General features: G+C 46.1%; 1 protein-coding gene across 1 annotated transcript; it reads right to left on the reverse strand.

Annotated features, from left to right (window-relative positions):
- Nucleotides 1-3,554: 3,554 nt before the first annotated feature.
- Nucleotides 3,555-6,956, reverse strand: LOC124681147 (phytosulfokine receptor 1-like). Its single transcript, XM_047216096.1, has one exon. It carries the CDS (start codon nucleotides 6,954-6,956, stop codon nucleotides 3,804-3,806), a length of 3,153 nt encoding a protein of 1,050 aa, XP_047072052.1. The 3' UTR covers nucleotides 3,555-3,803.
- Between the last annotated feature and the right edge of the window lie 20,353 nt (nucleotides 6,957-27,309).

Below are 27,309 nucleotides of genomic sequence, written 5' to 3' on the forward strand. Positions count from 1 at the left end.
ACATTACACCGAGAGGGTCCAGAGTATATCTATCCGTCATAGGGATGGACAATATCCCACTCTTGATCCATATGCCTCAACTCATACTTTCTGAATACTTAATCCCACCTTTATAACCACCCATTTACGCAGTGGCGTTTGATGTAATCAAAGTACCCTTCCGGTATAAGTGATTTACATGATCTCATGGTCGAAGGATTAGGTAACTATGTATCGGAAAGCTAATAGCAACTTGAACTTAATGACGTGATCTTATGCTACGTTTAGTTGGGTGTTTGTCCATTACATCATTCATCAATGATATAATCTTGTCATTAATAACATCCAATGTTCCTGATCACGAAACTATGATCATCTATTAATCAACAAGCTAGTTATACAAGAGGCTTACTAGGGACTCCTTGTTGTTTACATAACACACATGTATCAATGTTTCGGTTAATACAATTATAGCATGGTATATAAATATTTATCATAAACATAAAGATATATAATAATCACTTTATTATTGCCTCTTGGGCATATCTCCAACACATAGCCATTTCCAACAAAAGTTCCATACTTAGACAGTACAACTTTATTGGACTCAAACACCAACTTAAACCCATCTTTCATAAGACGGGAGCCACTAACGAGATTCTTCTTGATATAAGGGACATGCAACACGTTCTTCAGTTGCACGATCTTTCTCGAAGTAAATTAACTTCAGATCTACCGTGGCAACACCATGAACAGTAGCATGTAACCCATTCCCCATCATTACTGATGAACCTCGGGCCTGATAAGAGGTAAACATGGAGATGTCAGCACACACATGAACATTGGCACCTGTATCAACCCACCATTTTGTGGGCTGAAACACAGAAAGAACAGTAGGTAATATATTACCATACCCTGTAGTTCCTTCCTCTGTGTTACCAATGACCATGTTGACAAAAGTTGAGTTCTGTCCAACCTGACCTTTCTTCCCTTTGCGTTGTGGACAACGATGGGCCCAATGGCCTATCTCGCCACACACCCAGCAAGGATCTTTCTTCTCCGTTTTCCCCTTCTTCTTGAAGTTGGTAGTCTGGGCGACTCCCTTGTTCTTTCCCGTGGACTTGTGGGTATTTTTCTGTACCATATTGGCAGCAGAACGTCCCTCGGTTCCTCCCGTGTGTTTGTCTTTTGCCCTCGCCTTCTCCTCAACATCCAGAGATCCCATGATATTCTCAACAGAGAACTCATGCCTCTGATGTTTCAGAGAAGTGGCAAAGTTCCTCCATGAAAGGGGAAGCTTAACGACAATGCATCCCGCGACAAACTTGTCCGGTAGCACACACTTGAGGAGCTCAAGTTCCTTTGCCATGATGTGTATCTCATGAGCCTTTTTTACTACAGATAGGTTCTCAACCATTCTGTAGTCATTGAACTGCTCCATGGCGTACAGTTCACCTCCGGCATCGGCAGCACCAAACTTAGCGTCTAGTGCATCCCACAGTTCCTTTCCATTTCGGATGTGCAGATAAGCATCAACCAACTTGTCTCCAAGCACACTTAGGACGACACCCACAAAGATTACGGTGGTATCCCCGAACGTTTTATCCTCTTTAGGAGTAAGCGGACCTCTGGGAGTACCTTCGCAACTCGGTGCACGCCCATAGAAGTGAGCCACAAGAGGGTCTTATTCTACCATCTCTTGAAATGAGAACCCGTAAACGGGCTCGGTTTAAGCGCAGCAGCAAAACCAGATGGTGAAAATTGCCTATACATATAAGGTTTTTGGATTGTTGGATTATTAGGCAATTTCCGAGTGAGATTAATTACCGAAAGCAAAATTACAGATGCACACGCATACTTAACCATACACATCAGACTAAGCACATGCATCAGATCTGAACATGGAGCAAGTAGCAGTGCAAGGTAGGAGAGGAAAAGCACGTACATCGTGACCGGGAAGGTCGCACCAGCAGCACCACCCTGGGAATAGCTGATGTCGCCCATGGTGTCGTCGGAGTCGTCGATGAAGCAGTCGAACCGGCGAAGAAGAGCACGAACAACAGCGAGCAGTCGCGCCGAAACGCTCCCCAAAAACATTATCGCCCGCCTCCCGATGCAGGATCTCAACGGACGGGGTTTCGGAGGCCTGCTCTCCCTGACGGCTGTGCACGCAGTCGCCGGGATGGGGAAAACTAGAGAGTAGCGCAGCAAAAGGAACTTCTTCGTGAGAGATGCAGACTAGAGAGTTCTGTTCATAGAGACTCATTAGGCTTTCTTGAATGTGTCTCGACCTTGAACTCGAGTCACGAAACGCGACGTGCGTGCGTGCGTGACGAGACGAGACGAGCCGAGACGAGGCGGGCGGAGGAGGAGGAGTGCGCGAGGGCTCTTTCTATTCTCACTCACTTGGAAGGACTAGAACAACAGCCCTTATATACCACTCCAACTCACTCCCAACTAGCAATATGAGACTAAACTTTTGTCGCCCAAGGTTGTCCCAAGCTGCCAACGTGATGGGGTTGAGATTTTAGGAATTCTAGATTACATGGGCTGCCTTACTGGGTTGTAGCCCATCTAACAGTGCAACATAGCCAATTTTGTGTAACATAATGTACGTGCGATCAGATTAATGGCTGGTTAAAATATGATTTTTAACAGTCAAAATATGCTCTATATTTTGAAACGGAAAGAGGTGTAACTCGGAAAATTTCTTGTGTTACTATCAAGTATTTTGCCTGTTTTACGAGAACCGGTGGATGAGACACGGAGTAGAATAAATCGAGCTGCTTTCCTTTACCGGAGAATTTAGTTTTGACAAAGGCATTCAGGCATGTGATGTCAGGCATTTGGCTAACTAGACAGCCATCTGCTCCAGTAATAGAATTGCTTTGCTTTTCTACTGTCGATCTACAGTGATGCAAAATATTCTCACGATTGTTCGAACTTGCCAGTGGTTGTTAATCAGCAGAATTCACATTACAAAAAGCACTAATTTTTCTCTGTTGAATCCTGATCACGAAACAATGAAACATTCTATGATTTTTTCGGTATCTCTATAAATTTGGGCTCAGAAAGACCATGGTATGGAAAATAAAAAGGGGAATGCAAGAATATTTGACATTTCGCTACTTATCTCGATTTTTTTTCGCTAGAGATTTTGAGGTGCCAAGAAATGGACACCGCTTGGGTGTAGAAATATGAACTGGAGTATATGAGTTAAAGCTCACCATATTTCTATACAATCAATTAGTAACAAGAATTTGGGTAGGCAGGCACGTTGGCGATTTAACACCTGATCTACTTAGCTCATTTCGAAAAACTTAGCATCTTCGGTTCGAACCATTAGTGAAGTCATCGGATAAACTGATATAAACACAGCTAACGCTGTGCAGACAGCACCATGCGATTGTATTGATCCTTCAACTCTCGCTATGAAACTGCAAGTTCACTACAAGAAACTGCAGAAATTTGCGCCTGTTAAATTGTAGCAAGTTACTGAAACAAAACAGCCACAAGATTTTTTTTATCATATCAGAAACTGAACTTACAAAATAGATACCCAGAAATCTATATAATAGCTGCAGATAAAAACACTAGATTATTACCCAGATGGTTCAAAAATACAAAGCATAACTTTTCTTTACATTCTGGTGATCACCTTTATGAAAAAAGGGTAAGCTCGGGCCCTTAGGCGGGCATATACAGCAAACGAAGAAAATTCTCAGCATTTCTCACTATGTAAATACTATTATGTACATGGCTAATCATTTCACTGAGCAACATTCTCTGCTCAAGCAAAAAAACAAAAGCAACCGGAAGCTTTGTCACTGGATCAAAGTCCAATTTTCAGCGATATCGTCGAGCCACGTGACAAGCTGCTGCGACGTCGGTCTTAACTTTGGAGCGGCGGTCACGCAGAGGCATGCTATCTCAAGCACCCTCAGCAGCTCGCCCTCAATCGCCTTGTCATGCACATTCGGATGAAAAACTTCAGTTTCTCTGTCTTCTTTCCTCATCTGATGCACCCACGACACGACGTCCCTGGTTCCTTTTGGCCTGCACATGTCCACAGGCCTCCGGCCGGTGAGCAGCTCCAGCAGAACGATGCCGAAGCTGTAGACGTCGCCCTTGTAAGTTGCGACGGGCGACTGCGCGTACTCTGGAGGAATGTAGCCCAAGGTTCCTACAACATCTGTGGTGACATGCGTGTCGTACGCACAGATGAGCCTCGCCAATCCAAAATCGGCCAGGTGGGCATCAAAGTTATCATCCAAGAGGATGTTGCTTGACTTGATATCTCGGTGCAATATGTGGGGCTCGCATGACAGGTGCAAGTATGCCAGCCCCCTTGCTGAACCCTGTGCGATCCGGAGCCTCTTTTGCCAATCCAGCAGTGCGCCGCTGTCAGCCCTCTCGTGAAGCCAGTAATCCAAGCTGCCATTCTCCATGTATGAGTAGATCAATAGCCTGTCGTTGCCGATCTTGCAGTAGCCCTGCAGCAAAACAAGGTTGGGATGCTGAGCCCTTGAAAGTGTCTCGATCTCGGCTTGGAACTCCCTCTCAATCTGAGAGTAGTCGCCTGAAAGCCGCTTGATTGCAACTTTCCTCCCATCTGGCAGTGTTGATTTGTAGACAAGGCCAAAACCTCCACATCCAACAATATATGCTTGATCAAAGTGGTTCGTGGACTTCAAGATGTCCTCGATGCTGAGATCTTTGTTGTTCTGGTTCTGGAAAAGCAGCACCAAGCTTGAGTTAGCAGACCCCGATGAATCATCAGCATTAGCAACCGCCTTCGGATTGCGCTCGTGCATTCTTGAACGAACAACCCTTGCCAAAACCACATAGGTAATCCACAAGACAAAAATAACCCCCAGTGCAGTTCCAACTCCAAGTGCAACAAGGCTGGCCTTACTCTTCTTACGGTGCGCTGTTTCCACAATTGGAGCCTTGCCAGAGCAGGAGGCATTTCGAAGAAGGCACAGTGCAGAATTGCCGACGAAATCTTCATTTGCGAATGTCGAAAATTGGCCCCCGGTAGGGATAACTCCTTCCAAATTGTTGTATGACACATCAAACTGGGAGAGGAAATTCAGCTCTGTTAGAGACGGTGGTATGCTCCCATTGAGATCATTGTGGGCCAAATTCAAGACTTCCAAGCTTGACATGTTTGACAGCTCATGAGGAATTTCCCCTGAAAAGTTGTTCCAGCTCAAGTCCAGCACATGAAGCTTCACAAGATGGCCAAACCCTGGCAATACTGGGCCAGCAAGCAAGTTGTTGGAGAGGATCAGTGACGGCGGGAAGCTGCTGACTTGGTTGTACTGCAAACCTTTGCCCGATGAATTCTTCTTGACAAATAACGGGACGTAGACTGTTGATGCCAGCTCGCTCGAGCCATTACTTGAAATTAAGCCCCTCATCTGTGTAAAGCTCTCGTGGAGTTCCCCGGTGAAAGAATTGTTTGACAGATCAATGTAGAAGAGATTGTTCAGATTGCCTAACCAAGGGGGGATGTTACCATGCAGCTTGTTCCAGGAAATATCCAGCACGTTGAGGCTCTCCAAGGTCTGCAGCCAACGGGGAATCTCGCCGGAGAGCGCACAGTTTGCTAGGACAAGCACCTGTATGCTCTTGAACCCACTGATGCCATCCACTGGCATAATCTCACCCCCATGGAAGTTGTTGGTGAGCACCAAGCTGGTCAGTTTGGGCAGGTCCTGCAAGACTTGCAATGCCGACAACAGGTTCGTGAAGTTGTTCCCTGTCAGCGACAGGTACGACAGTGAGCTCAAATTCTTGAAGCTCTCCGGTATCTCTCCCTCAAGCCTATTCCTCGCAAGGTTCAGCGTCCTCAACTCGGCGCACCGGGAGAGGCCAGCAGGTATAGCACCACTCAGCCTATTTGTCCCAACATCAAACGTGTTCAGCCTTGGCAGCAAACCGAAGTCGATCGCAATCTCGCCGGTGAGCGAATTGTTCCTCAGGCTGATCACCCTCAGCGTCGGACAGCTTGACAAAGAACCAGGCAATGTGCCATTGAAGCCATTGGTGGCCAAGTTTAAGTAGTCCAGCCTCCTCAACCTCCCAAACATGTCAGGGATGAAGCCAGTGAACTTGTTATACGACAAGTCGATGTGCACGAGCTGCGAGAGGTTACCGAGGTTGTCGATGCCACCGGATAGGCTGTTCTCCTGCAAGCTCAGCCTCTGCAGCCCCGGCATCGCAAACAGGTCGCCGGGGAGGCTGCCCGTGAGGCCATTGGCGTCGAGGCAGAGCTCGGCGAGCGCCTTGCACAGGCCGAAGCCGGTGGGGAACTCGCCGGAGAACGGGTTCCCCGAGAGCCGCAGGACCCTGAGCGGCGCGCCGCCGCCGCAGAGCGCGGTGGCGTTGATGGTGCCGGAGAGGGCGTTGCCGGAGACGTCGAGCACCGTCAGGTTCGCGGCGCCGGGGAACGCGGGGTGCGGCCCGGTGAACTCGTTGAAGGAGACGTTGAGCACCTCGATGGCAGGGAAGAAGATGGTGAGGTCGGCGCTGGACGGGAAGAAGGCGCCGGAGAGCGCGTTGGCGCTGAGGTCGAGCAGCCGCAGCCCCGGGAGCGCGGCGAGCCCCGGCGGCGCCTGGCCGCGGAGCGCGTTGCGGGAGAGGTTGAGCGTGGCGAGGCGGCTGAGGGAGGCGAGCGACGGGGAGACGGCGCCTCGGAGGCTCCGGTTGGAGAGATCCAGCCCCACCACCCTCCCGAGGTGGCAGGAGACGCCCGTCCAGGAGCAGCACGACCCGCCGACCCACCCGGCGCCCTCCCCGTCCAGGCCGTCGGAGAAGGCCCGGAGCGCCGCCAGGTCGTCGGCGTCGCAAGTCTGGTTCGTCTGGGCGTGGCCGCCGTGCACGCGGAGCAGCACGGCGGCAAAAAGGAGCAGGAAGCCGTACAGGCCGCGGCGGCCTCCCATCTCCGGCGAGTGGCGGCGGAACGTTGGCATGGAAAGCCGCAGGGATCCTCGGCTAGAACCTCATACTCCACCCTGCGCCGCCGCCGCCGCCGGATGAATCAAGAACTCAAGCACAGATGGCAGAGAAAAAAACTATCTTTGGCAATTCCGGCAAGAACCGAACGAAAGGAAGGGAAAGAACTCCAATCCCGACGGAGATCTCGCTCGCCGGCTTTCCCACCTCGCGCAGAGATTTCCGCTGGAGACGGCGAAAAGGAGGTCGAGCCGGGCGGCAAGGAGAGGGGCGGAGGGCACGTGAAGACGGTGAGGTGAGGTGAGGTGGGGGAAAGTCAGAAGGTGGGAAAGAGACGCAGAGCTCTAGTTGGTTTTGACTCTGATGCGCTGAGGGCATCTCCAACCGGGCGACCCAAACGGATGCGCTGGTCCGTCCGTTTTGGGCCGTTTGAGTGGCCGCCCGGACACGCGGATAGCGCCCCGCGTCCGCGTGTCCGTTTGGGTCGCACGCGGCGCCCAACGCGGCGATCCAAAGAGACGCCACGTGGTTCGTCTTCGTTGCGCGGCGCTGCGCCATGGCGAGCCTCGACGGGACGGCCATGGTGGGCGGTGGAACGAGCGGGAAAGATCCGCGCGCACCAAGGTTCCCGCGCGCGAAAACGCCATTGGCGCGCGCTCGCGCCCAAGTTCTCCGCCGGACCGCCGGCTATAAAGACGGCGGCGGTCTCACCTGCACCGCATCACCGTTCTCTCCTCCCACCTCTCTCGGCGCCATGCCGCGCACCCTTCGAGGCCACATGGGCCAAGCTCTCCCTCGCCGCCGGGCCGGGTTCCCGCGGACGGACGAGGAGGAGCGCGCGGACTCGCGGTGGGTCGCCGACGACGAGGCGCTCCGCGTCGGCTGCGCGGCGGCGGCAAGAAGGCCGGTGACACGGAGATGGGGGAAGCGGCCGCGGAGGGCCGGCACGAGACCGCGGACGGGCGGTACGAGGCCGCGGAGGAGAGGGCGGACGCCGCGGAGGAGCCCGTCGCCGCGGAGGACCTCGCGGCCGGCGAACATCAACGCCGCCATCGAGGAGCGTCTCGCCGACCTCACGCGCGTGACGAAGGAGCACGAGGGCATCCGGCGGGCCGGCCGCCGCCGCTAGGCGACCTCCTCGGCCGGAAGAACGAGGCCGCTCGCTATGCGAGCGAGCCCGTCACCTCATCCGGATGCCGTCGCCCGAGCGGCGCGCCGGGAGGATGCTTGCGTCGGCGGAGCGCGGCCGGCAAGAGCGCATGCGCCGGCGGCGGGGACAACCACGAGGCCCGGGCCGCCGGCCGCGTCCGCCCGGAGGCGCGCACCGCCGTGGAACGCGCCGCCCTGCGCGGAGCTCGAGCTATGCGGGAAGCGGATGGTTCCGCCGCAGGAGGCGGAGCGCGAGCGCGCCCGAGGCCGCGCGGACGGAAAGGAGGAGGATGATGCCCTCCGTCCAAGCTGCCTAGGCCCGCGCCGCCGCCCGCGCCGCCGCCGACGCCCGCGCCGCCGGCCGGCGCGCCACCCGGCCCGTAGGAAGGCCGGGTGGAATCCTCACGCGTACGAGGCCACCCGCGTTGAGTGAAATCCACGGCCCCGACTGCGAGCCGGCGAGGAGTCGCCGGCGAGGCCGCCGGCCCCGTACGTATTTAGGATAGAAGTAGTAGCTAAAAAAAAATGTAATGAGTTCTATTTAATGAAAAATATTATTTATGCCTATGACAGGCGGGCCAGGGGCGGACAAGGGGCGGACGCGAGCGACCAGCCTTTCGGGTCCGCGGCCACGCAAACCCGGCCAAGATTTGGGCCGGGTTTGCGTCGTTCCGGACGCCGCGGGCATCCGTTTTAGGGATGGGTCCGCGCGCTGGGCCGGGTTTTTGTCCGGCTGGACCCATCCGGACGCGCGGGCGCGGGATGGGTCGCCCGGTTGGAGATTCCCTGAGCTCCTTTCTTTTGTTGTGCTCCGGTCAGTGAGTGAGTGCGCGCTTGGATTCTGTTTACCTCACCACTCGCTTTCACGCTACTCAAACTTTCTCGTGTGATCTTCAGCGTCGTCGTCCCTGTCAATGTCTACTGCTAGTGGTGGCGCGTTTGACGCTGTGACGCCATGGCAATTAATTTTAGTGGAGGGACATGTGGTGGTGGCGTGGCGCCGGAAATGAATTCAAGGTGGATGGGTTGGACTTTGGGGGGAGAGAGAGAGGCAGAGTGGTCAGAGTCAAGGTGAAGGGGACGGGCAACGCTGGTGGTGGGTGGGTCTGCCTAGCAAATAAAAAATGTATTTTAGCCATAGGAGCACTACCGAAAACATATAATAAAATGGTTGAAATATATTTAGTAATATTTTCTACTATGCATATCTTTGTGTCTTTTATAGCAAGAACAATAGTGTAGCGGGTAGCCAGCTATAACAGTTCACCACATTATCTACAGTTAATTTATAGCGCAAAACACGTGCTTCTAGGCACTATGTGAGACTAAAAGGTGGGCAATTTTTTGTAAAAATACTACACTCTTATAGCTTACTATTGTACATTCTAGCGCAAAACATTATTTAAAAAGTTCTACCCCAAACTAGGTAAGACCACCGCTAGCTTCTACCGGATGTAGTTCCAAGTGTCTGGGTTAGCTTCTAGCAGTGCCACCTCATCCTTTCATGTTGGAGTGTAATTCACCTCGTCTTCATGCTAAAACGCCTAGGCTGCTCATAGTGGAGAGTAACTTAGACTAGTAACATGGCATATGTTACTAGTCTAAGTTACTACCTCCATAGTGGGTAGAAACATGGCATATGTCGCATTGTGTTATTTATAATGTTGTAGACTCATCTTGTCTTGGGGTGTGTGATGTTATGGTAACATAGCTAGTTACCACCTTACTCTCTTTATTTATTTATTGTCATGCCATGTCACTAAAATATCTTGGGTTGTGTGATGTTACTAGCTATGTTACTTCCACTACGAGCAGTCTAAGTCATGCTCTTGTCCATTGTTACAATATAATGTTCACATTTCCTTCTCGCAAAAAGAAAAACATGTCCAATGCAAACGATATTGAAACTTCGAATTATGCATCACGTTACCAGGGTCTAAAATTCCCACACATGTGACCTTTGCAATATTGTTTGGTTGGACTAGTTTCTCCGACATGTTAAAAATATGTGGAGCACCTCAGTCGTACAAGAACCAATTATCTCATATGACACCGATATTTGTTAACGAGATTAACATGCACTGCTATATCGTTAGGACATTGCTATGACGCTTATAGAAGTGTATTTGATCTACATAATAGATTCGATGACAAAGCTGACCAGGACTTGTGTACATTATCTTGACTACTGCACCATGGTTGGTCCAACAATCCTTGACATCGCTGAGAAAGTCAGAACCATCCCTCTCATGGTACACAGGTCGCAAAAGTTAAGTTTTTCCATGAAACTTTGTATGTGTGCATGGAACATGTAGATGCACAACTACAAAAGTTTCACATTATTAGAAGTGTTTTTTCGTGATGGGAGCATCTGCTCCTACAAGAAACATGGATTTCCGGTATTTATTGTGTGCTAAAAAATTTCGAGTGATGTGCCTACAGTCATGATACATTTGTGTTATACATTGACACATGCATATATTACATTGTTCGTGTTACACCAAAATGTTTGCATGTCCTTCTTGCAAACAAAGCCATGTTTTCTATGCAAGTGACATTGAAACTTCAAATTACACAGCATTTTATCGGCCATGATCTCTAATTCCCACATGCCACTTCGCAATATTGTTCGAAAAAGGCAGAACCTGTTTCTGGCATGTTGGAAAACTGTGCCGCATGTCAATAGTACGAGGACCAATTATCACATATGACACAATTATTTATTAATGAGGTTAACACAAACTCCTACCTCACTAGGACATGATAATGGGTGCTCGTAGCCGTGTATTTAAACCATGCAATATGTGTGATGACTAATGCGAGCAAGGCTATCGTGCATTATCTCGACTACATCACCTTGGCTGGTCTGTCATCCTTGACATCACCGAGTGGTGTCTGATCGAACCGTCATTCGATCTTCTGATCTTGTGTCTAGCGTACCACCTTCATCCAATATGTTTTAGTTACCTTGTGGTATGTTTTACATGTTGGGGCAAGTAAGTCTTTATATATTAGGCCTTGGGTTACATGTTTTTGACCCAATCATCTAAGACATCATTTTATGAACAAAGGGAGTATATGCAAACTGATATTCATTTTATGGAGCTATCAAACTAATTCTTGCTCTAGCAAAATAGAAAATGTATGAAGCTTCATCAATGGACTAAGATTGATGCTTGTTTGAAGTGTCTCAACACATAACTAGTTTTGGGGGATGTGAGATTTGACATCGGAGCATCACTTACACAAAGGCATGCTACTGTTACACATATGCATGTTATTTCGAGCACTAACGACATTGTCGCCGTTAATTTGAGTACAATCACATGTTGACATTTGATCCACTCAATAATTATCTATTTTCCGAAGCTAACCTAGCTAGCTAGAAATCCATACATGACAAACCTCTATAAGAATATGTATGTTACACCCGCGAGAGGGGGAAATCTCTATGAAGATATTTAAGAATGCTAAAATTGATACAAATACATATATATTTTTTCATAAATAAATGCATGCACGAATATGATTTTCCATCTCTTGTAAAATTCTATATTTATATAGTTAAGTTCATCAGAAATTCCCAAACAAGAAACTAATCAATATTCCTTAACTTATTTTGAACTTCCTATAAATATTGTTGTACATATGTTGGACTTAAGTAAATTAAAGGATGTGGGGTAATACACTACAGTCCTTGATAAAAAAAACTAGAAAAGTAATTCATGTTCATGCCATAGCATAGTTTTATTTTAGCATAGGTGTATTGCCAACGATTAGGATTTGATAATTAACACTAACTTCTAATATAATATGAAAACAGAAGTTTGTTTTTTATATTATTAAAATACAATATAATGACCAATGAGTATTGTATTGTAAAATGTTTATCAAAATTTTACTAGTACGATTTAATCACAACATAATATAACAATTAAAAATATTTAGTATAAAAGTGTTGGTCATCGTAAGGGGTAGTACGAACTTCCATATTACACAGGTGCCCTCCGTGTAAGCCGTCCTGTTGTCCACAAAGCCAAATTCCCATTCCTCCATTTATTAAGGGGGACAAAGGGAGAGATAGAGAGCTCCGCATTCCCCTATCAAAATCAAAAAAAGGTAGGCTTAATAAGCACGGTATATCCTTCAGACGTTACCAACAAACAGACTGTTGTAGCTCACCTGCTTCTCAGATCTATTAAAAAGAAGACGCCGCGGCCATGGAGTTTTAGAGCAGCTTCGCAACGAACGTAGGTCAAGAAATATCGTTGCCCATCGCGGCGCAGCTATCTGATGGGGGACGATGTGGTAATCACATAAGGTGTTGGTCATTTATATCACACTCTAAGCATAAAATAATCTAACACCATTTACTTGTAATTTATTGAAATGCCATTGACTCCATACAATATGTAGTCTTTATGTTCTCATACCTATGGTTAAGTATTTCTTTAAAATCAAGATAAATAATGGAAATAGTGGGAGTGTCACCATACAAGTGAAATGGTTGAAACATAAAGATTGTTTCTTAGAGAAACAGAGAAATTGCGTGTTCCATTATATTTCACGATCAACAATCACAATGTGATGTATTTGATCAATAATATTGTAATGTTATTATGCAACTGGGAGTTGGTCCAACTAATCAACGCCATCTTTTTCTTTACCATGGAAAATATGAGGTGCGTGTGTTGTACCTGACAGCAAAAAGATGCTCATCATTTTTAGTTTGGTGAAATTGACAGGGAATCAATATTTTTCTAGATATAATCAAGTGTACATGAAGTAATAAATCATTATAGGAAAAAATAATAGCATAATGCCAAGTTCCAAAGTTTACTAAACATCCAGATCCATTTTTAAAAGATGTGAACATAGACGGTGATTGATGGGAAGGCATATTTGGTAGGCACCGATGAACTGATATTTTTCTTAGAAAAGAAAAAAAATACTTGTCTAAAAATAAATATCTAATAAAAATGTAATCTGAACAACACCGAGTAGATAAGGCATGTGATCCGTGAAATGGTTTCTTAAAGAGAGAATGTGTTAGATCCAAGATGATGACAAATGAGAACCGACGTGCTTTGTTTCGATTGTGCTTTATGTGGATTGTGGTTGTTATCATGAACATTGTGTCAGATGTTTTATGCGAACAAGTGAAAACTAGTGTGGTTTTGTCTAGTTGTTACATTGGTTAAGCTATGTGAGATTATTGATGATAACAAATTAAACATATTAGTTCTATGTCAAGATGATGGTATAGCATAAAAGATACTGAAACAAAATTAAATTTCTTTACGGTTTTCAAAACATTGTTTAGGTTCAATGGCATGTGAGTTTGATTTGCTCTGAAAGTCTAGAAGAGTAAGCATCCAAAGGCAAGTCAGAGCTCGGAAGCAACAAAGAGGGGAATGAAATCATGAAAGGAACCAATGAAACGACAAAAGGGTAATGCAAATAGTTGGTCTTACTATTATTTTTAACTAAACTCGAATGTTGCTTTTGAAAAAGATAGTCTTAATATCTTTCATTCTCGTATAGGCGACTCTAGGCTTTTGACAATAAAGTTGAGTCCACGAGTTAGGGTGTCGGGGTCAGGATAGGTGCAAGGCTAACCGAAAGCCCGAAAGCCCAAATAGTAGTAATATACTTATAAAGTTATAAATGGAAATGGGTATAATGGACTAGTGACGCATTTCTATATTCTACAAGTGAAAAAAAATTGATTCATAGTTACGAGACGCTATTGTTTAACTATTTTGAGTTATAAGCTAGGCTAGATCTTTGTAATTTAGGTCAAGCTTTGATCTGATCTAGTAGGGAGAATCGCCAATGCCAGCTTGAGAGAGGGTGACCTTAGAGGAAGCGCATGATCCGGTGGTGGCGACTGGAGCCAAGGAGGAGGAAAGCAGGACATTGGTATCTAGCGTTTCGATTTTGGACGACAAAGAGAATAGGAGGGGGAATACGGTCATGCCAATGCCGACGAGTCGAGAGCGGTGGCGCCTGGGACACTTGGAATGGTGTGGAGGCCGGCGATTTGGGCACGTCGACAAGTCGGATTTTGGGAACTGTGAAGCCTTTGGAACTTCTAAAAACAATTCCCTTGCATTCTATTTTGGAGAAAATTTTCACTCCACCTTTTTACATTTTCTTCGATTTTCTTGTGCAACCAAACACTTGCAGATGCAAAATCCTGCAATGTTAGACCAAATACGAAATGCGATGCTAATTCTATCTAGTACGTTTTCCCAATTTCCGTGTCTGAAAATCAGCGAATCGAAGAAGCCCATGTCCCGGGACGTGCATGGGAGCGTGCGCAAGTCAAAATCATCTGGCGGGGCTACACTCCTCGTACACTCACCGGAAGGAATGGAAAGGTGCTGGAGCCGGGGCCGGATGTCGCTTAGCGCTCACGCCAATCTTTTTTGGCAGCGCAACGTTCTCTCCTCGCTCCGCTCCGCCGCGCGCGCTTTTCCACATTCGTTGCTCCACCCCGCAAGCAAAGCAAAACGGAGTAGTACTACGTAGGTTCATGTTTGATTATTCCTGCCGCCGAGAGACGAGAGTCCACCCCTGCTCGATCGATTCCCTCTTTCTTCTAATTGGCAGCGCTAGCTTTCCAATTAGCTTTTCCTCAGCTTTTCAATTGGCGAGCCATTGACGAAAACGGCCCACATTCTCGATCAGTATGAAATGCTGCATGCATGCCGAAAGAATTAGGCACAATGATCAGCTAAGCTGGTGGTTCCTTGGTGTGGTCGTGCGGCTACGCGAGCCTACATATGGAGTAGACTCTCGAATGGGGTTGGCGACGACCATTCACGCTTTTTAAAAGTTTCATAGCCGATATACTAGCTCCGAGAGAACACCAAGGAAAAAAAAGAGGCAATCGATTAGTAGTAATAAGTTTCTCTTTTGACTCCTGGTTATGGAGTGTCTTAATTTGTACACTAGCAAAGCTACCTAGAGCGAACCATGGATGGATTGGTCACTGGTACTCCCACCAAGCTACATCTGCAGCTTAATTATCTAGATAGACTTGTTCATCTTTTTTCTGTAGAAAACTTCAGGAGAAATATATTTAAATGCTACTCCAAATCATTCCGTGTTGAAGCTGTCACCATCGGTGGCCACGATTACCGCCCATGGAAGACTCTCAAAACTTTTCTGAAAGGGAGAGGAGAGTTCTGGTTAGGCTAGCGCGCTCTGCCGACCTAATAGATAGCCTGAGGTAGACTCCTTCGTAGAGCGCCGTCTTATGCCATGGCCAGAACGCGTACAATGCAAAGTGCTTACAAAGATGTTTAGAATAGTAAACCAGTTTCTATTTAAGCAATACTATACGAGCAAGATGGTTCATTAGACACTTTTGTTACACAAATAAGCACCGATGCTTATGATCTCATCTTCGCTTGAGGCAAGTCGAGGAACCCGGCCTTGCGTTCATGACAAGCATGCTCATCTATTAGTTCTACGTACATCGCTTAGCCTAGTCAATTGGAGCAGTGTGTAAGCGTACGTACGGGTGAATCTTGGAGCGTACGTTGACGCCGGCGAGTCAAACAAAGCGTCGAACTCCGCGCGGCGTCGCCGTCGCCGTCGTTGGGGCACGGGCTCGATCGGATCGGATCGGGTCGTTGCGTGGGATCACGGAAAAGTCGACGCTTCTCAAAAGCAGCTGGTTACATGCCATGGAAGCCTCAATCTATGTGTACCAGCTGATGCAACTGGGATTTGCCAAGGAGTACAAGTTGGTAGCTTAATTAAGCAGCATAATCGATCGACCAGTAACTGACATTGTGTACTTGTACGTACCTACTTATTTGCTCACACTCTTCCAAGTCAACTCTCGCAGTTTTGGTGCATGTGGATATGCATGTGCCGGAGCTTGATCCTTTTTCGTCGAAACTACGCCTACGTGCATATCTCTACATGCATGTGGGATGTGGCAACTGATCAGTGCATGCGTATACGAGTGCATGCATGTGCAAAAGACCAATTCGAGTTGGACATAACAGGTAAGTTAATTTTCTTTTACAAACTAAAGTTAGGTAATTATAATATTAAGGAACACCCGCTAATTAACAATTAGAAACGGTCGGTTTGGTAGGTCTAAGACTAGTCATAGTGGAGAGTAACATATAGTGTCATGCATATGACACTACTCTAGATATATTTAAATTTCGATAAAGTAAAGATATGATTTATTGGACAGAGGGAGTACACTGGTAGAAAAAGAGGCTTCCGTCCAGCCCCATTAGTCGCGAAAGTATAGGAACCGCGACTAATAGAGTCTTTAGTCGCGGTTCGCCTCCCGAGCCGTGACCAAAGGCCTGGGCCCAGGGCGCTCGGTGGCCAGCTGGTGCACGTGAGGCGCTTTAGTCGCGGTTGGCCAGGCCAACCGCGACTAAAGGTTCCCGAAGGCCTTTAGTCGCGGTTGGCTAGGCCAACCGCGACTAAAGGCCCACCCCTACATATACTGTTCAGCCCACAACACTTAGCCATTTGGTGCCACTTCTCTTCACAAACTTCACAAGGGGGTGTAGGTTTGCTTTTGGCTCCTCTTATGCACACAAAGTGTTTGATGAAATGCCCCAAGAGCATGAAACAAACATGATATGAAGTGTCGGAGCCACACTTGAGCTTCCTTATTTATTTTTTCCTCCTCGATCGCGGTTAGCAACTTGAACCTTACATATATATATGTCATTGATAAAATATGCATGTGTGTAGTTCATTGTTTAATTTCTATTGTTTGTAGCTAGTTAGTTTAACAAATGCATGATGGTTAATTATGGGCCAATAGCTCCTATGCGACACAGTTGAGTGAAATTCTCCACGGTGCGATGTTGTTGGCTCAAATAGCTACCATGCGTCGTTTTTTATGCTTCAAATAGCTCGCATGCGATAGGCAGCTGACGCGGGTTAAGAAACTTAGTTAGGATGCGATTAGGTTAGGACAATGAGGGTTATAACAAGTGGGGTCCACCATGGTCCAGGTCATGTAGAGTCAACCGTTCACGAGTGAGGGTCCCGCACGTCTCAACGGTCTGCTCGACTCGCGCGTGGTGAACTGGGAACGGCGGCGAGCGGCGGCGCCTCGGGCTTCTTCTCCGACGACGGCCCTTTTTCATCTCGGCGGCGGCGGAGCGTCTATCTCGGCGGCGGCGGAGCTATTGCGAGGTGAGTAATTGCAAAACCCTAGTCTCATACCCCTGGATCTTGGCCTGATTTTCTTTTTTGTTGCCGATTTAGAATCTGCGTATACGGGCGGATCGAGAGGAGCGCGGGCTGAATCGGATGGAGGGACGAGACGGTGCTTCAAATCGGTAATGCGCCCCTTCTTTTAATGTTATCGTTATCGATTTGGGGCCGATTTGGGGATCAATTGCTTACGCCGCCGCTGCCCACCATTGACGGGGGAGATGCTTGCGCCCGATTCTGCTGAGCACATTCGCAATTACAGTCGAATTTTTTCCATGTAAAGCCAAGTTGAGTGATGTCCAAGACATTGCAAATAGCACCGTGAGGTTGGCTTTTGATCTTGAAGATGTTGATCCGCAGGAATTGGAGGGAAAGGAGGAGGAGGCCGTGCGCAATCTGGTGGATAAGATAGGGGAGAAGATTGTTTGGGGTCCAGAACAAGAGGTGTCTGTGCTACGGTTTGACAACTATAAGGGTGAATATGTGAGAATTGAAGATGGAGAATCTATGGTTGCTGAAATTGATCGTCAAGAAGGGTGGGAAAGCAATCAAGTAAGTTTTCATGCAGAGCTTATTGATCTACAAACAAATTCCAGAGTAGGTTATGTGCCATCAAAGATGGCTGCACAGATGCAAGATGATGAGTGGGCTTCACAAAGGAGGGGCAGATGTTGGCATTGTTCACTCGAACCGACAATACTAGCTGAAGATATAGGGGCTGATGCGGATGCGAGAGGAGGGAAACCATGGTGCTCAAAAGATTGTTGTTGATTGGAATGTAGTAGAGTTAAATGAAAAAACAGATTTAGTCATTGCACCAATATCGACATTGAAATGGCCAAAATGTTTGGCATTCCGAGTTGATGATAGAGATGAAGGCCGTACAGCTGAGGATGACGAGTTCTTTGCCTGCAGATGGTAACACAAATGCAGGCCGTGGAAATGAGGATGAAGAAGACCCGATGAGACAGTCGCAGATGATGTGGATGATGCAAATGACAATGAGCTGGTGCTGTTTGTATGACAAAGAGAACCCGAGTTGTTGAGGTTGGAAAGTTGTGGCCAAATATGAATGAGTTTAGGATGTCTTTTAGGACCTATGCGATGAAAAAAGAGTTTGATGCCAAGACTATGTGGACTGATAGGAAGAAATTTTATGCTAGGTGCAAAGGCTATGATGGTGGTGGAAATCCATGCAAATGGTACATATCTGCTGGACTACAACTTGATGGCGATACGATCGAGAGTAAATCAAATACCAAACCAGGCATACATGTATGACCACTTCACGAGAGAGTTTCAAATATGACAAACCAGCTTTGTATTACAGAGAAGATTACTCCTATTTTAGCAAAAACTCCAAACACTACTGCAAAAAGGCTTAAAGTGGACTTGGAGAAGCTATACCCCATCAAACTGAAATATACCACAGTTTGGAAGACAAAACAAAGGGCAATGAAATCATTGTATGGTGACTGGGAAAATACATTTAGGATGTTGTATAGCTTTAAAGCTGAGGTGGAGAAGAGGTCACACGGAAGTGTGGTGGAGATAGATACGAGAGGTTACGAGAAGGATGGCGAGTGTTTACTTGACAAGTTTTTTATGTGTTTGAAGCCTTGCATAGATGGATTCAAAGCGGGATGTCAGTCCATATTTGAGCATAGACTCTTCTTTTTTGACTGGCAAGTGGAATGGTCGGTTGGCTGCATGCAATGCTTTGGATGGACACAACTGGATGTTCCCAATTGCAATTGTACTTGTTTCAATCAGAGACGGAGGCAAGCTGGACATGGTTCATGATGCAAGCGAAAAGATGCATAGGGCCGATTTCACCTTTGGCCATCCACACATATGCATGTAAAGGGCTGGAAAATGCTGTAAAAAATGGTTTCCCCCATGCTGAGCAGAGAGAGTGCTTTGGACATATGTGGATGAATCGATAAAAAAATTTAGAGGAGATGAATTTGGGCGCATGTGGCCAGCGGCAAGAGCTTACGGAGCACGGACACATTCCTACCACCTTGGTAAGATCATGGAAGCTTGTGCCGACAATGAATTTGCTTCCTGGTTGAACACATACCATTCACTGTTGTGGTACGGATCAGGTTTTAATACTGCAATAAAATGTGATCACATCAATAACAACTTGGCGGAAAGTTTCAACAATAAAGTGAAAGATTTAAAAGATTTGCTCGTGCATGACATGGTGGACCAAATAAGGATCATGATCATGCGTTTGTGGGACTTGAGAGGAAGACTTGGTGATATGTTGGAAGGGGACAAGCTTCCAGCGGTGGTACAACAAGTGGTCAACAAGAGTAGAAACCTTTCACATCTATCCGTTGAGAAATCCTCCTTATTTGATGCTTGAAGTTAAAGATGCAAGGAGTGTCAAGAGGCATGTGGTAAACATTGAGTTGCAGGAGTGCACTTGCCTAGAGTGGCAACACTCTGGAAAACCATGTGAGCATGCCATAATTTTTTTGGCATCTAAACCCAGGTTAAATATGCACCCATATTTGCATGAGTATTACTCGGTACAAAAGTTTAAGGCTGCATATGCAACTCCAATTCCAGCCTTGGTCGACCAATCTCGGTGGCTCTGAGGTGGATATAGAATTTACACTGTGTCCCCCTCGAGTAAAAGAAAGGCCGGGAGGCCCAAACAGAGCGAGATACAAAGCTTGGTTTGAGAAGGGGGGTTGTAGTAAGAAGGGGAAAAAGGAAAAACCGGAAAAGCCTAAAAGGGCTCAAAAGGTAACAAAAACAGGTGCAAGTTGTGTGAGGAACTTGGGCATAGAATTGGTTCCCCAAAATGCCGTTACACTCCTGTACAACCAAAGTATGTTAATGTTAAATCTCCAATTTATGTACCTTGTTTCATTTTCTTATTTCAGTATCTAATTTATATCCTTGTTCCAATTTATATGCTTTTTTAAGGAGGAAGCGTGGAGAAAAAGCCCCACCTCTTGTTGTTGAACAGTGCTGGCCAATGAAAAAGCCAAGACTCAATGGCTATAGAAAGAAAAGAAACAATTTGGTCAATGCACCGTGCCGGATGAACTGTTTCGAGCTACTTCATTGCCTCAACCAGATTTGACTATTGAGTTGCCGGATAGACACCATGTCTGGAAGTTATGATGAATTCTGAACCTGTTCTAGAGGTTGTGCTGAATTCTGAAGCTCAGGAGGTTATGCCAGATGTGCCTGTGGCTGCTGATGTGCCTGTGCCTCAGGAGGTTATGCCTGTGCCAGATTTGTCTATGGCTGCTGATGTGCTTGTGCCTGTGCCAGATGTGCAAAAGATGAGGGGGCCTAGTGGTTGCGGCAAAAAGTTCAGGAGTATGAACAAACTATGTTATGGTACTGCAATGAGAATTGGTAGGAAGAAGCAGAAGAAATAGTTTGATGTAATGGTTTTAAACTTATGTGCTATGGTGTGGAAACTTATTATTTGTAATTTGAATAGATTTCAAATTTGAACCAATTTCAAATTTGAACCAAATTTGAAAGTTGACATCATTTTTGATGTTGCAATGCTATTTGAATGTTATGCACTAGTTTATGCACTAGTTTGTTATAACTTGTTAATCAATTGGACAATTTTGTGGAGTAACTCATTTTCATCAGTTTAATGAAAGATGTGTTCAAAAACGGCCTCCGGGTGAGGGTAAACGACCCCATTTCTAAGCAACTTTTTTTCAGCCTTGTCTAAATCATATTATGTTACTTGAGTTGTTGCTAGATGATATAAGAAGACAATGTGAGCAGGTTTCATATTTTTTTGAATTTTTTTGAATTTTTTATCCTCATTTCAAATCTGGTCAAAGCTATGGTTTGACTAGCATTAAAACATGGTCAAAATACAAAATTGAGAAATGAAGCATGGATCCTTCTTACTTACACCAAAATGAACCTATTTCCAAGTTTTGGTTCCATTCCATGATTCAAAGTTCAAACCCTTCTCTCAAATCCTCGACTTCGTACGGCAGAGTTCAAGATATCACAATGTACACATGATTTTTTCGTTACAATGTATCTAGACCATGTTTATCAACTTGAGTTGTTGCTAGATGATATAAGAAGACAAAGTGAGCATGATTCATATATTTTTGAATTTTTTTGAATTTTTTATCCTCATTTCAAATCTGGTCAAAGCTATGGTTTGACTAGCATTAAAACATGGTCAAAACACAAAATTGAGAAATGAAGCATGGATCCTTCTTACTTACACCAAAATGAACCTATTTCCAAGTTTTGGTTCCATTCCATGATTCAAAGTTCAAACCCTTCTCTCAAATCCTCGACTTCGTACGACAGAGTTCAAGATATCACATTGTACACATGATTTTTTCGTTACAATGTATCTAGACCATGTTTATCAACTTGAGTTGTTGCTAGATGATATAAGAAGACAATGTGAGCAGGATTCATATTTTTTTGAATTTTTTTGAATTTTTTATCCTCATTTCAAATCTGGTCAAAGCTATGGTTTGACTAGCATTAAAACATGGTCAAAACACAAAATTGAGAAATGAAGCATGGATCCTTCTTACTTACACCAAAATGAACCTATTTCCAAGTTTTGGTTCCATTCCATGATTCAAACTTCAAACCCTTCTCTCAAATCCTCGACTTCGTACGGCAGAGTTCAAGATATCACATTGTACACATGATTTTTTCGTTACAATGTATCTAGACCATGTTTATCAACTTGAGTTGTTGCTAGATGATATAAGAAGACAATGTGAGCAGGATTCATATTTTTTTTAATTTTTTTGAATTTTTTATCCTCATTTCAAATCTGCTGGCCAGCTAACCCTAACGGCCAATCTGGACCGTCAGCTAACCCTGAGGACCAACCGCATCCGTCCAATCTGTGCTTCTAGAAGGATTCCGCGGGCTGGCGAGCGTGATCCGTGGGAGGACTAGTTCTCGAATCTGATTGGCTGCCATCTTTTCTCTCTTTGGGCTGAGCTCAGATCCTTTTGTCCGCTGGGCCGAAACGTGTCGCCTCCTGGAGAGCATGCGCCCGACCGAGCCATCGAGCAGAACGCCCACGTCGGCATGCATGCCCCATGCAGCGTCGCAGCAGAGCTATTGTCTTGTAGAGTGCAGCCTCCTAGTCTCAGCCTTGCCACTCCTTTTAAAGCTACACATAAAATACGGGGCCCTAAAATACGAGGCCGAGGCTGTGTGTGCCGTGTGTCATTGGAATCTAGGGGAGCAACGGTAAAACCAACGGTAACAAAACTTACTTTATTTTATTCAACTAATTATCGTCCGTCATAACAAAACTGATTTTGTTTTATCCAACTCTTTTTCATGTGTCTTTCTGAAATACAAGCATAACATACTTAGTTTCTTCAAAATCAAATCATGCTTGTGTGTCATTGCCAAATCCAAACATAACAAAACTCGTTTTGATTTATTTAACTCATTTTCGTGTGTCTTTGCCAAGTACAAACATAACATACTTAGTTTCTTGAAATTAGATCATGCTTGTGTGTCATTGCAATATCCAAACATATGATAACTCATTTTGTTTTATCCAACTCTTTTTGGTGTGTCTTTGCCAAATACAAGAATAACATATTTAGTTTCTTGAAAATCAAATCATGCTTGTGTGTCATTGCCAAATCCAAACATAACAAAACTCGTTTTGATTTATTTAACTCATTTTCGTGTGTCTTTGCCAAGTACAAACATAACATACTTAGTTTCTTGAAATTAGATCATGCTTGTGTGTCATTGCAATATCCAAACATATGATAACTCATTTTGATTTATTCAACTCATTTTGGTGTGTCTTTGCCAAATACAAACATACCAAAACTCATTTTGGTTTATTCAACTCATTTTTCGTGTGTGTTTGCCAAATACAAGCATAACATAGTTTCTTTAAATCAACTCATTTTCGTGTCTATTTTACAAACTCATTTTATTTTAGTCGATTCATTTTCTTAATACTCTACTTTAAGTGCAAACGGTCATGTACAAACATACACAAGCAAATCAGAAGGGCATCTTTTTTCAGCCCTGCCCGTGTAGTACCGTAGCTATTTATTACGTCTCAGGCCCGTGTCGGTGTCGGGTGCGGGGGCGGCGTGCTCTCTTTTCAGCGGGCGAGCAGCTCACATTGGCGGGCAGTGCAGGCAGACGTGCCATCGTTTCAGCAAACACGGGCATGCAAACGACCACGGGTCATGCTCATCCATTTAATTTTCTCACACGCCCCCTCCCCTTCTCCTTCTCTTTCACACGATGCCCCCGTCCACTCCCCTTCCTCTGGCTATTTAAGGGCACCCATCCCCTTCCTCTTCACCACTCACCACTACTCTCCTTCTCTCAAGCCACAACCGTCCTATCCGTGCCCTAGCCACCATCACCAAGCCCATGGCGTTCACCCACCCAACCTACCGTCTCCCGGCGACCGTCTCGGAGCGCGAGTTCCCGGCGGGAGTGATTATGGAGAACCAACTCCGTGTGTGGACCATTTCTAGGTGGAGGACTGGTAGGGAACTTGCGGAGGTATTCCTCTCGCAAGGCTACCGCCACCTCAACCTTCCTCGCGGCGCGCCGCCCATGTTCCACCTCGACGGGTACTTCGACGGGGACAACGGTCAACTCCAGATCGGTCTCACCGTCCGCTTCGTCAACCCCCACGACGCCTTCTTCCTTCTTGGGAAGGTGTTTTGGTGTGGATGCGAGTTCATCGCATTCACAACCTACAATATCTTCACCAATTTCTGTGCAATCTTCCCCTCTCTCGGGAACATGCACTCCCTCCCCTACAACTTCCACTACCCGCCCACCATCACCATCGAGGAGGAGGAGGAGTGACCACCGGAGGAGCCAAGCCAAGGAGGAGCCAAGCCAAGGAGGAGCCAAGGATGACGGCATCGCGTCTTCTTTTAATGTTTTCTAGTTTTTATTATCTATTGTCGTTGTGTGTGTTTTTTTTCGTGTGAGTTTGTATCGTGTGAGTTTGTACCGTGTGCTTGCTTGGGCATATATGCCCCACTTTATCTATTCTATTTAATTTCCATGTTTTATGAGTATTTTTATTTAATTTTCATGTGGTCAAACATTTATGCATTTGGTAAAACATTTGTGCATCACATTGCTCAATCCTAACCCTTAAACATCTACAATCGAGAAAAGAGTGATATGAAATGAAAAACCCAGGCCGTGCTTTACATTTAACTTAACAGGCCGGGCCACAGGGTTAGGTCTCAATCCTTACCCTTTTGTTTCGTTTACAGACGCAGCCCGCTTTACATTTAGCTTAACAGACCGGGCCAGGCCCAGGCCGCTTCTCTTTTCCTCCACTTCTTTTCATCTATTTCTTTTTTATTTTTTCTTTTGCTTCTCATTTTCTCTGCTCAAATTTGAATGTTACTCATTTTATTTACAAAACTTTATAATACAATTTGCTCATTGCCTTATATTGAAGGCTACATAACAATGCACTTTGTTCTTCTATCACAAAAATAGTGCACGTTGAATGGTAATTAACATTGCACAAAAACTAAATTGCAACTCATTCTTCACGGTCATCTTGATGGAAATCAAACAAGACCATGTGCCCTGTCATTCATATCTAACTGCATCGTCTATCGACTAATGATCAGCACATAAGCAATCCCAAGAGCAATTACACAAATATAAAAGAATGCAGCCATCATATTATCCTCGCTTCTTCGTAACCACGAGTTTCTTTATCTCGCTTGTGCATCTGCTTCAGCTCATTCAACTCAGCTACCTTGAATTCTTCCCCATTCCCAACAGCTTGAAGCAAGCCCGCCGGTGGTGGGAGCTACGATTTGTCCAACATCAGCCCCAGGGATGCGCCTTGACCTTGAATCCTATCGATGTACTCGTCCAACCACTCAAAATGCTTGCAAATCGCGTAGATCCTCGAAACCAATTCCCAAATCAGAACGATGAACCCTAATTCCCAAATCGGAAATATGAACCCTAATCCCCAAATCGGCACAAAAAGCAGAAATTGGACACACCAAAATGAAATTGGGAGAGGTATAACCAAGATCTGACCTTCCCCAGCTCTGGCTTGCTGTCGCACTTGACATACTCGCGCCCAAGATTGCCGTGCGTGTCGGACATGGTGACACGCCGCTTCAGGGGGGCGGTACGGGGGCAATCCGGGCAACTCGTCATCGGCACTGGACCATATTGCGGCCAGCGGGATTGGGAGGATGAAGCGCTCGACATCTGCCGTCGCGATTTGTCGCCGGAGCCCGAGCAGAAGAGGGGAGAGGGGTGGAAGATGCGGGCAACGGTCGAAATGGTGGCGTTGGATGGCTCCGGGGAGTGGCGACTCTGTTTTCTGTTGTTAGTTGTGGGTCCCACGCCGTGACGTGGACAACTGGTGGGTCCCGCGCTTGAGGCCCCCTCGGCTGATGTGTATAAGTTGTGGGACCAGTGCTTGAGGCCCCTCGGCTGATGTGTATAAGTTGTGGGACCCGCGACGATCACATAATACTACCACTAACCTGTGTCTGGGCCGACTGTCGCACATAGGCTATTTGGGCCATCTTAGCTGTCGCACGAGAGCTATTTCCACCAACAACGTCGCATTCTGGACGCGTTTCTCCAACGACGTCGCATAGGAGCTATTCGCCCGGTTAATTATATATTTTATATTATAATAATGCAGATGAATCGGCAATGGATGTACGGTAACCGACTCTCCTGCGAGTTCACTACGGGTTTGAAAGATTTCCTCGTAGTGGCTAATGCGAACAAGCAGAAGGGTTTTGTTATATGTCCATGTGTTGACTGTAAGAATCAGAAGGGTTACTCTTCCTCAAGAGAAGTTCACCTGCACCTGCTTCGGCACGGTTTCATGCCAAGCTATAATTGTTGGACCAAGCATGGAGAAGAAGGGGATGATTTCATCGATGAAAACTATCTTGATCATTTCGGTGATACTTTCATGGAGGATGCTGAAGGTGAAGGGGAAGGTGAAGGGGAAGGTGAAGAAGAGGCACGTGATGAGCCCGCTGATGATCTTGGTCGGACCATTGCCGATGCACGGAGAAGCTGCGAAACTGAAAAGGAGAGGGAGAATTTGGATCGCATGTTAGAGGATCACAAAAAGTCGTTGTACCCCGGATGCGATAATGGTCTGAAAAAGCTGGGCTGCACAGTGGATTTGCTGAAATGGAAGGCACAGGCAGGTGTAGCTGACTCGGCATTTGAAAACTTGCTAAAAATGTTGAAGAATATGTTTCCAAAGAATAACGAGTTGCCCGCCGGTACGTACGAAGCAAAGAAGGTTGTCTGCCCTCTAGGTTTAGAGGTTCTGAAGATACATGCATGCATCAACGATTGCATCCTCTACCACGGTGAATACGAGAATTTGAATGAATGTCCGGTATGCACTGCATTGCGTTATAAGATCGAGGCGATGACCCCGGTGACGATGTTGAGGGCGAGAAAACCAGGAAGAGGGTTCCCGCCAAGGTGATGTGGTATGCTCCTATAATACCACGGTTGAAACGTCTGTTCAGGAACAAAGAGCATGCCAAGTTGTTGCGATGGCACAAAGAGGACCGTAAGTCGGACGGGGAGTTGAGACACCCCGCAGATGGAACGCAATGGAGAAAGATCGACAGAGAGTTCGAACATAAGATTTGGTCTAAGTAAAGATGGCATGAATCCTTTTGGCGAGCAGAGCTCCAGCCATAGCACCTGGCCCGTGACTCTATGCATCTACAACCTTCCTCCTTGGTTGTGCATGAAGCGGAAGTTCATTATGATGCCAGTGCTCATCCAAGGTCCGAAGCAACCCGGCAACGACATCGATGTGTACCTAAGGCCATTAGTTGATGAAATTTTACAGTTGTGGGGCAGACCTGGTGTCCGTGTGTGGGATGAGCACAAAGAAGAGGAATTTGACCTAAGAGCGTTGCTTTTCGTAACCATCAACGATTGGCCTGCTCTTAGTAACCTTTCGGGACTGTCAAATAAGGGATACAATGC

Source organism: Lolium rigidum, unplaced genomic scaffold (genome assembly GCF_022539505.1).
Source record: "Lolium rigidum isolate FL_2022 unplaced genomic scaffold, APGP_CSIRO_Lrig_0.1 contig_34417_1, whole genome shotgun sequence".
In the NCBI taxonomy this organism is placed as follows: domain Eukaryota; kingdom Viridiplantae; phylum Streptophyta; class Magnoliopsida; order Poales; family Poaceae; genus Lolium; species Lolium rigidum.

Coding starts and splice junctions, on each gene's coding strand:
- LOC124681147 (XM_047216096.1), bottom strand. CDS start 6,956: ATGCCAACGTTCCGCCGCCACTCGCCGGAGATGGGAGGCCGCCGCGGC.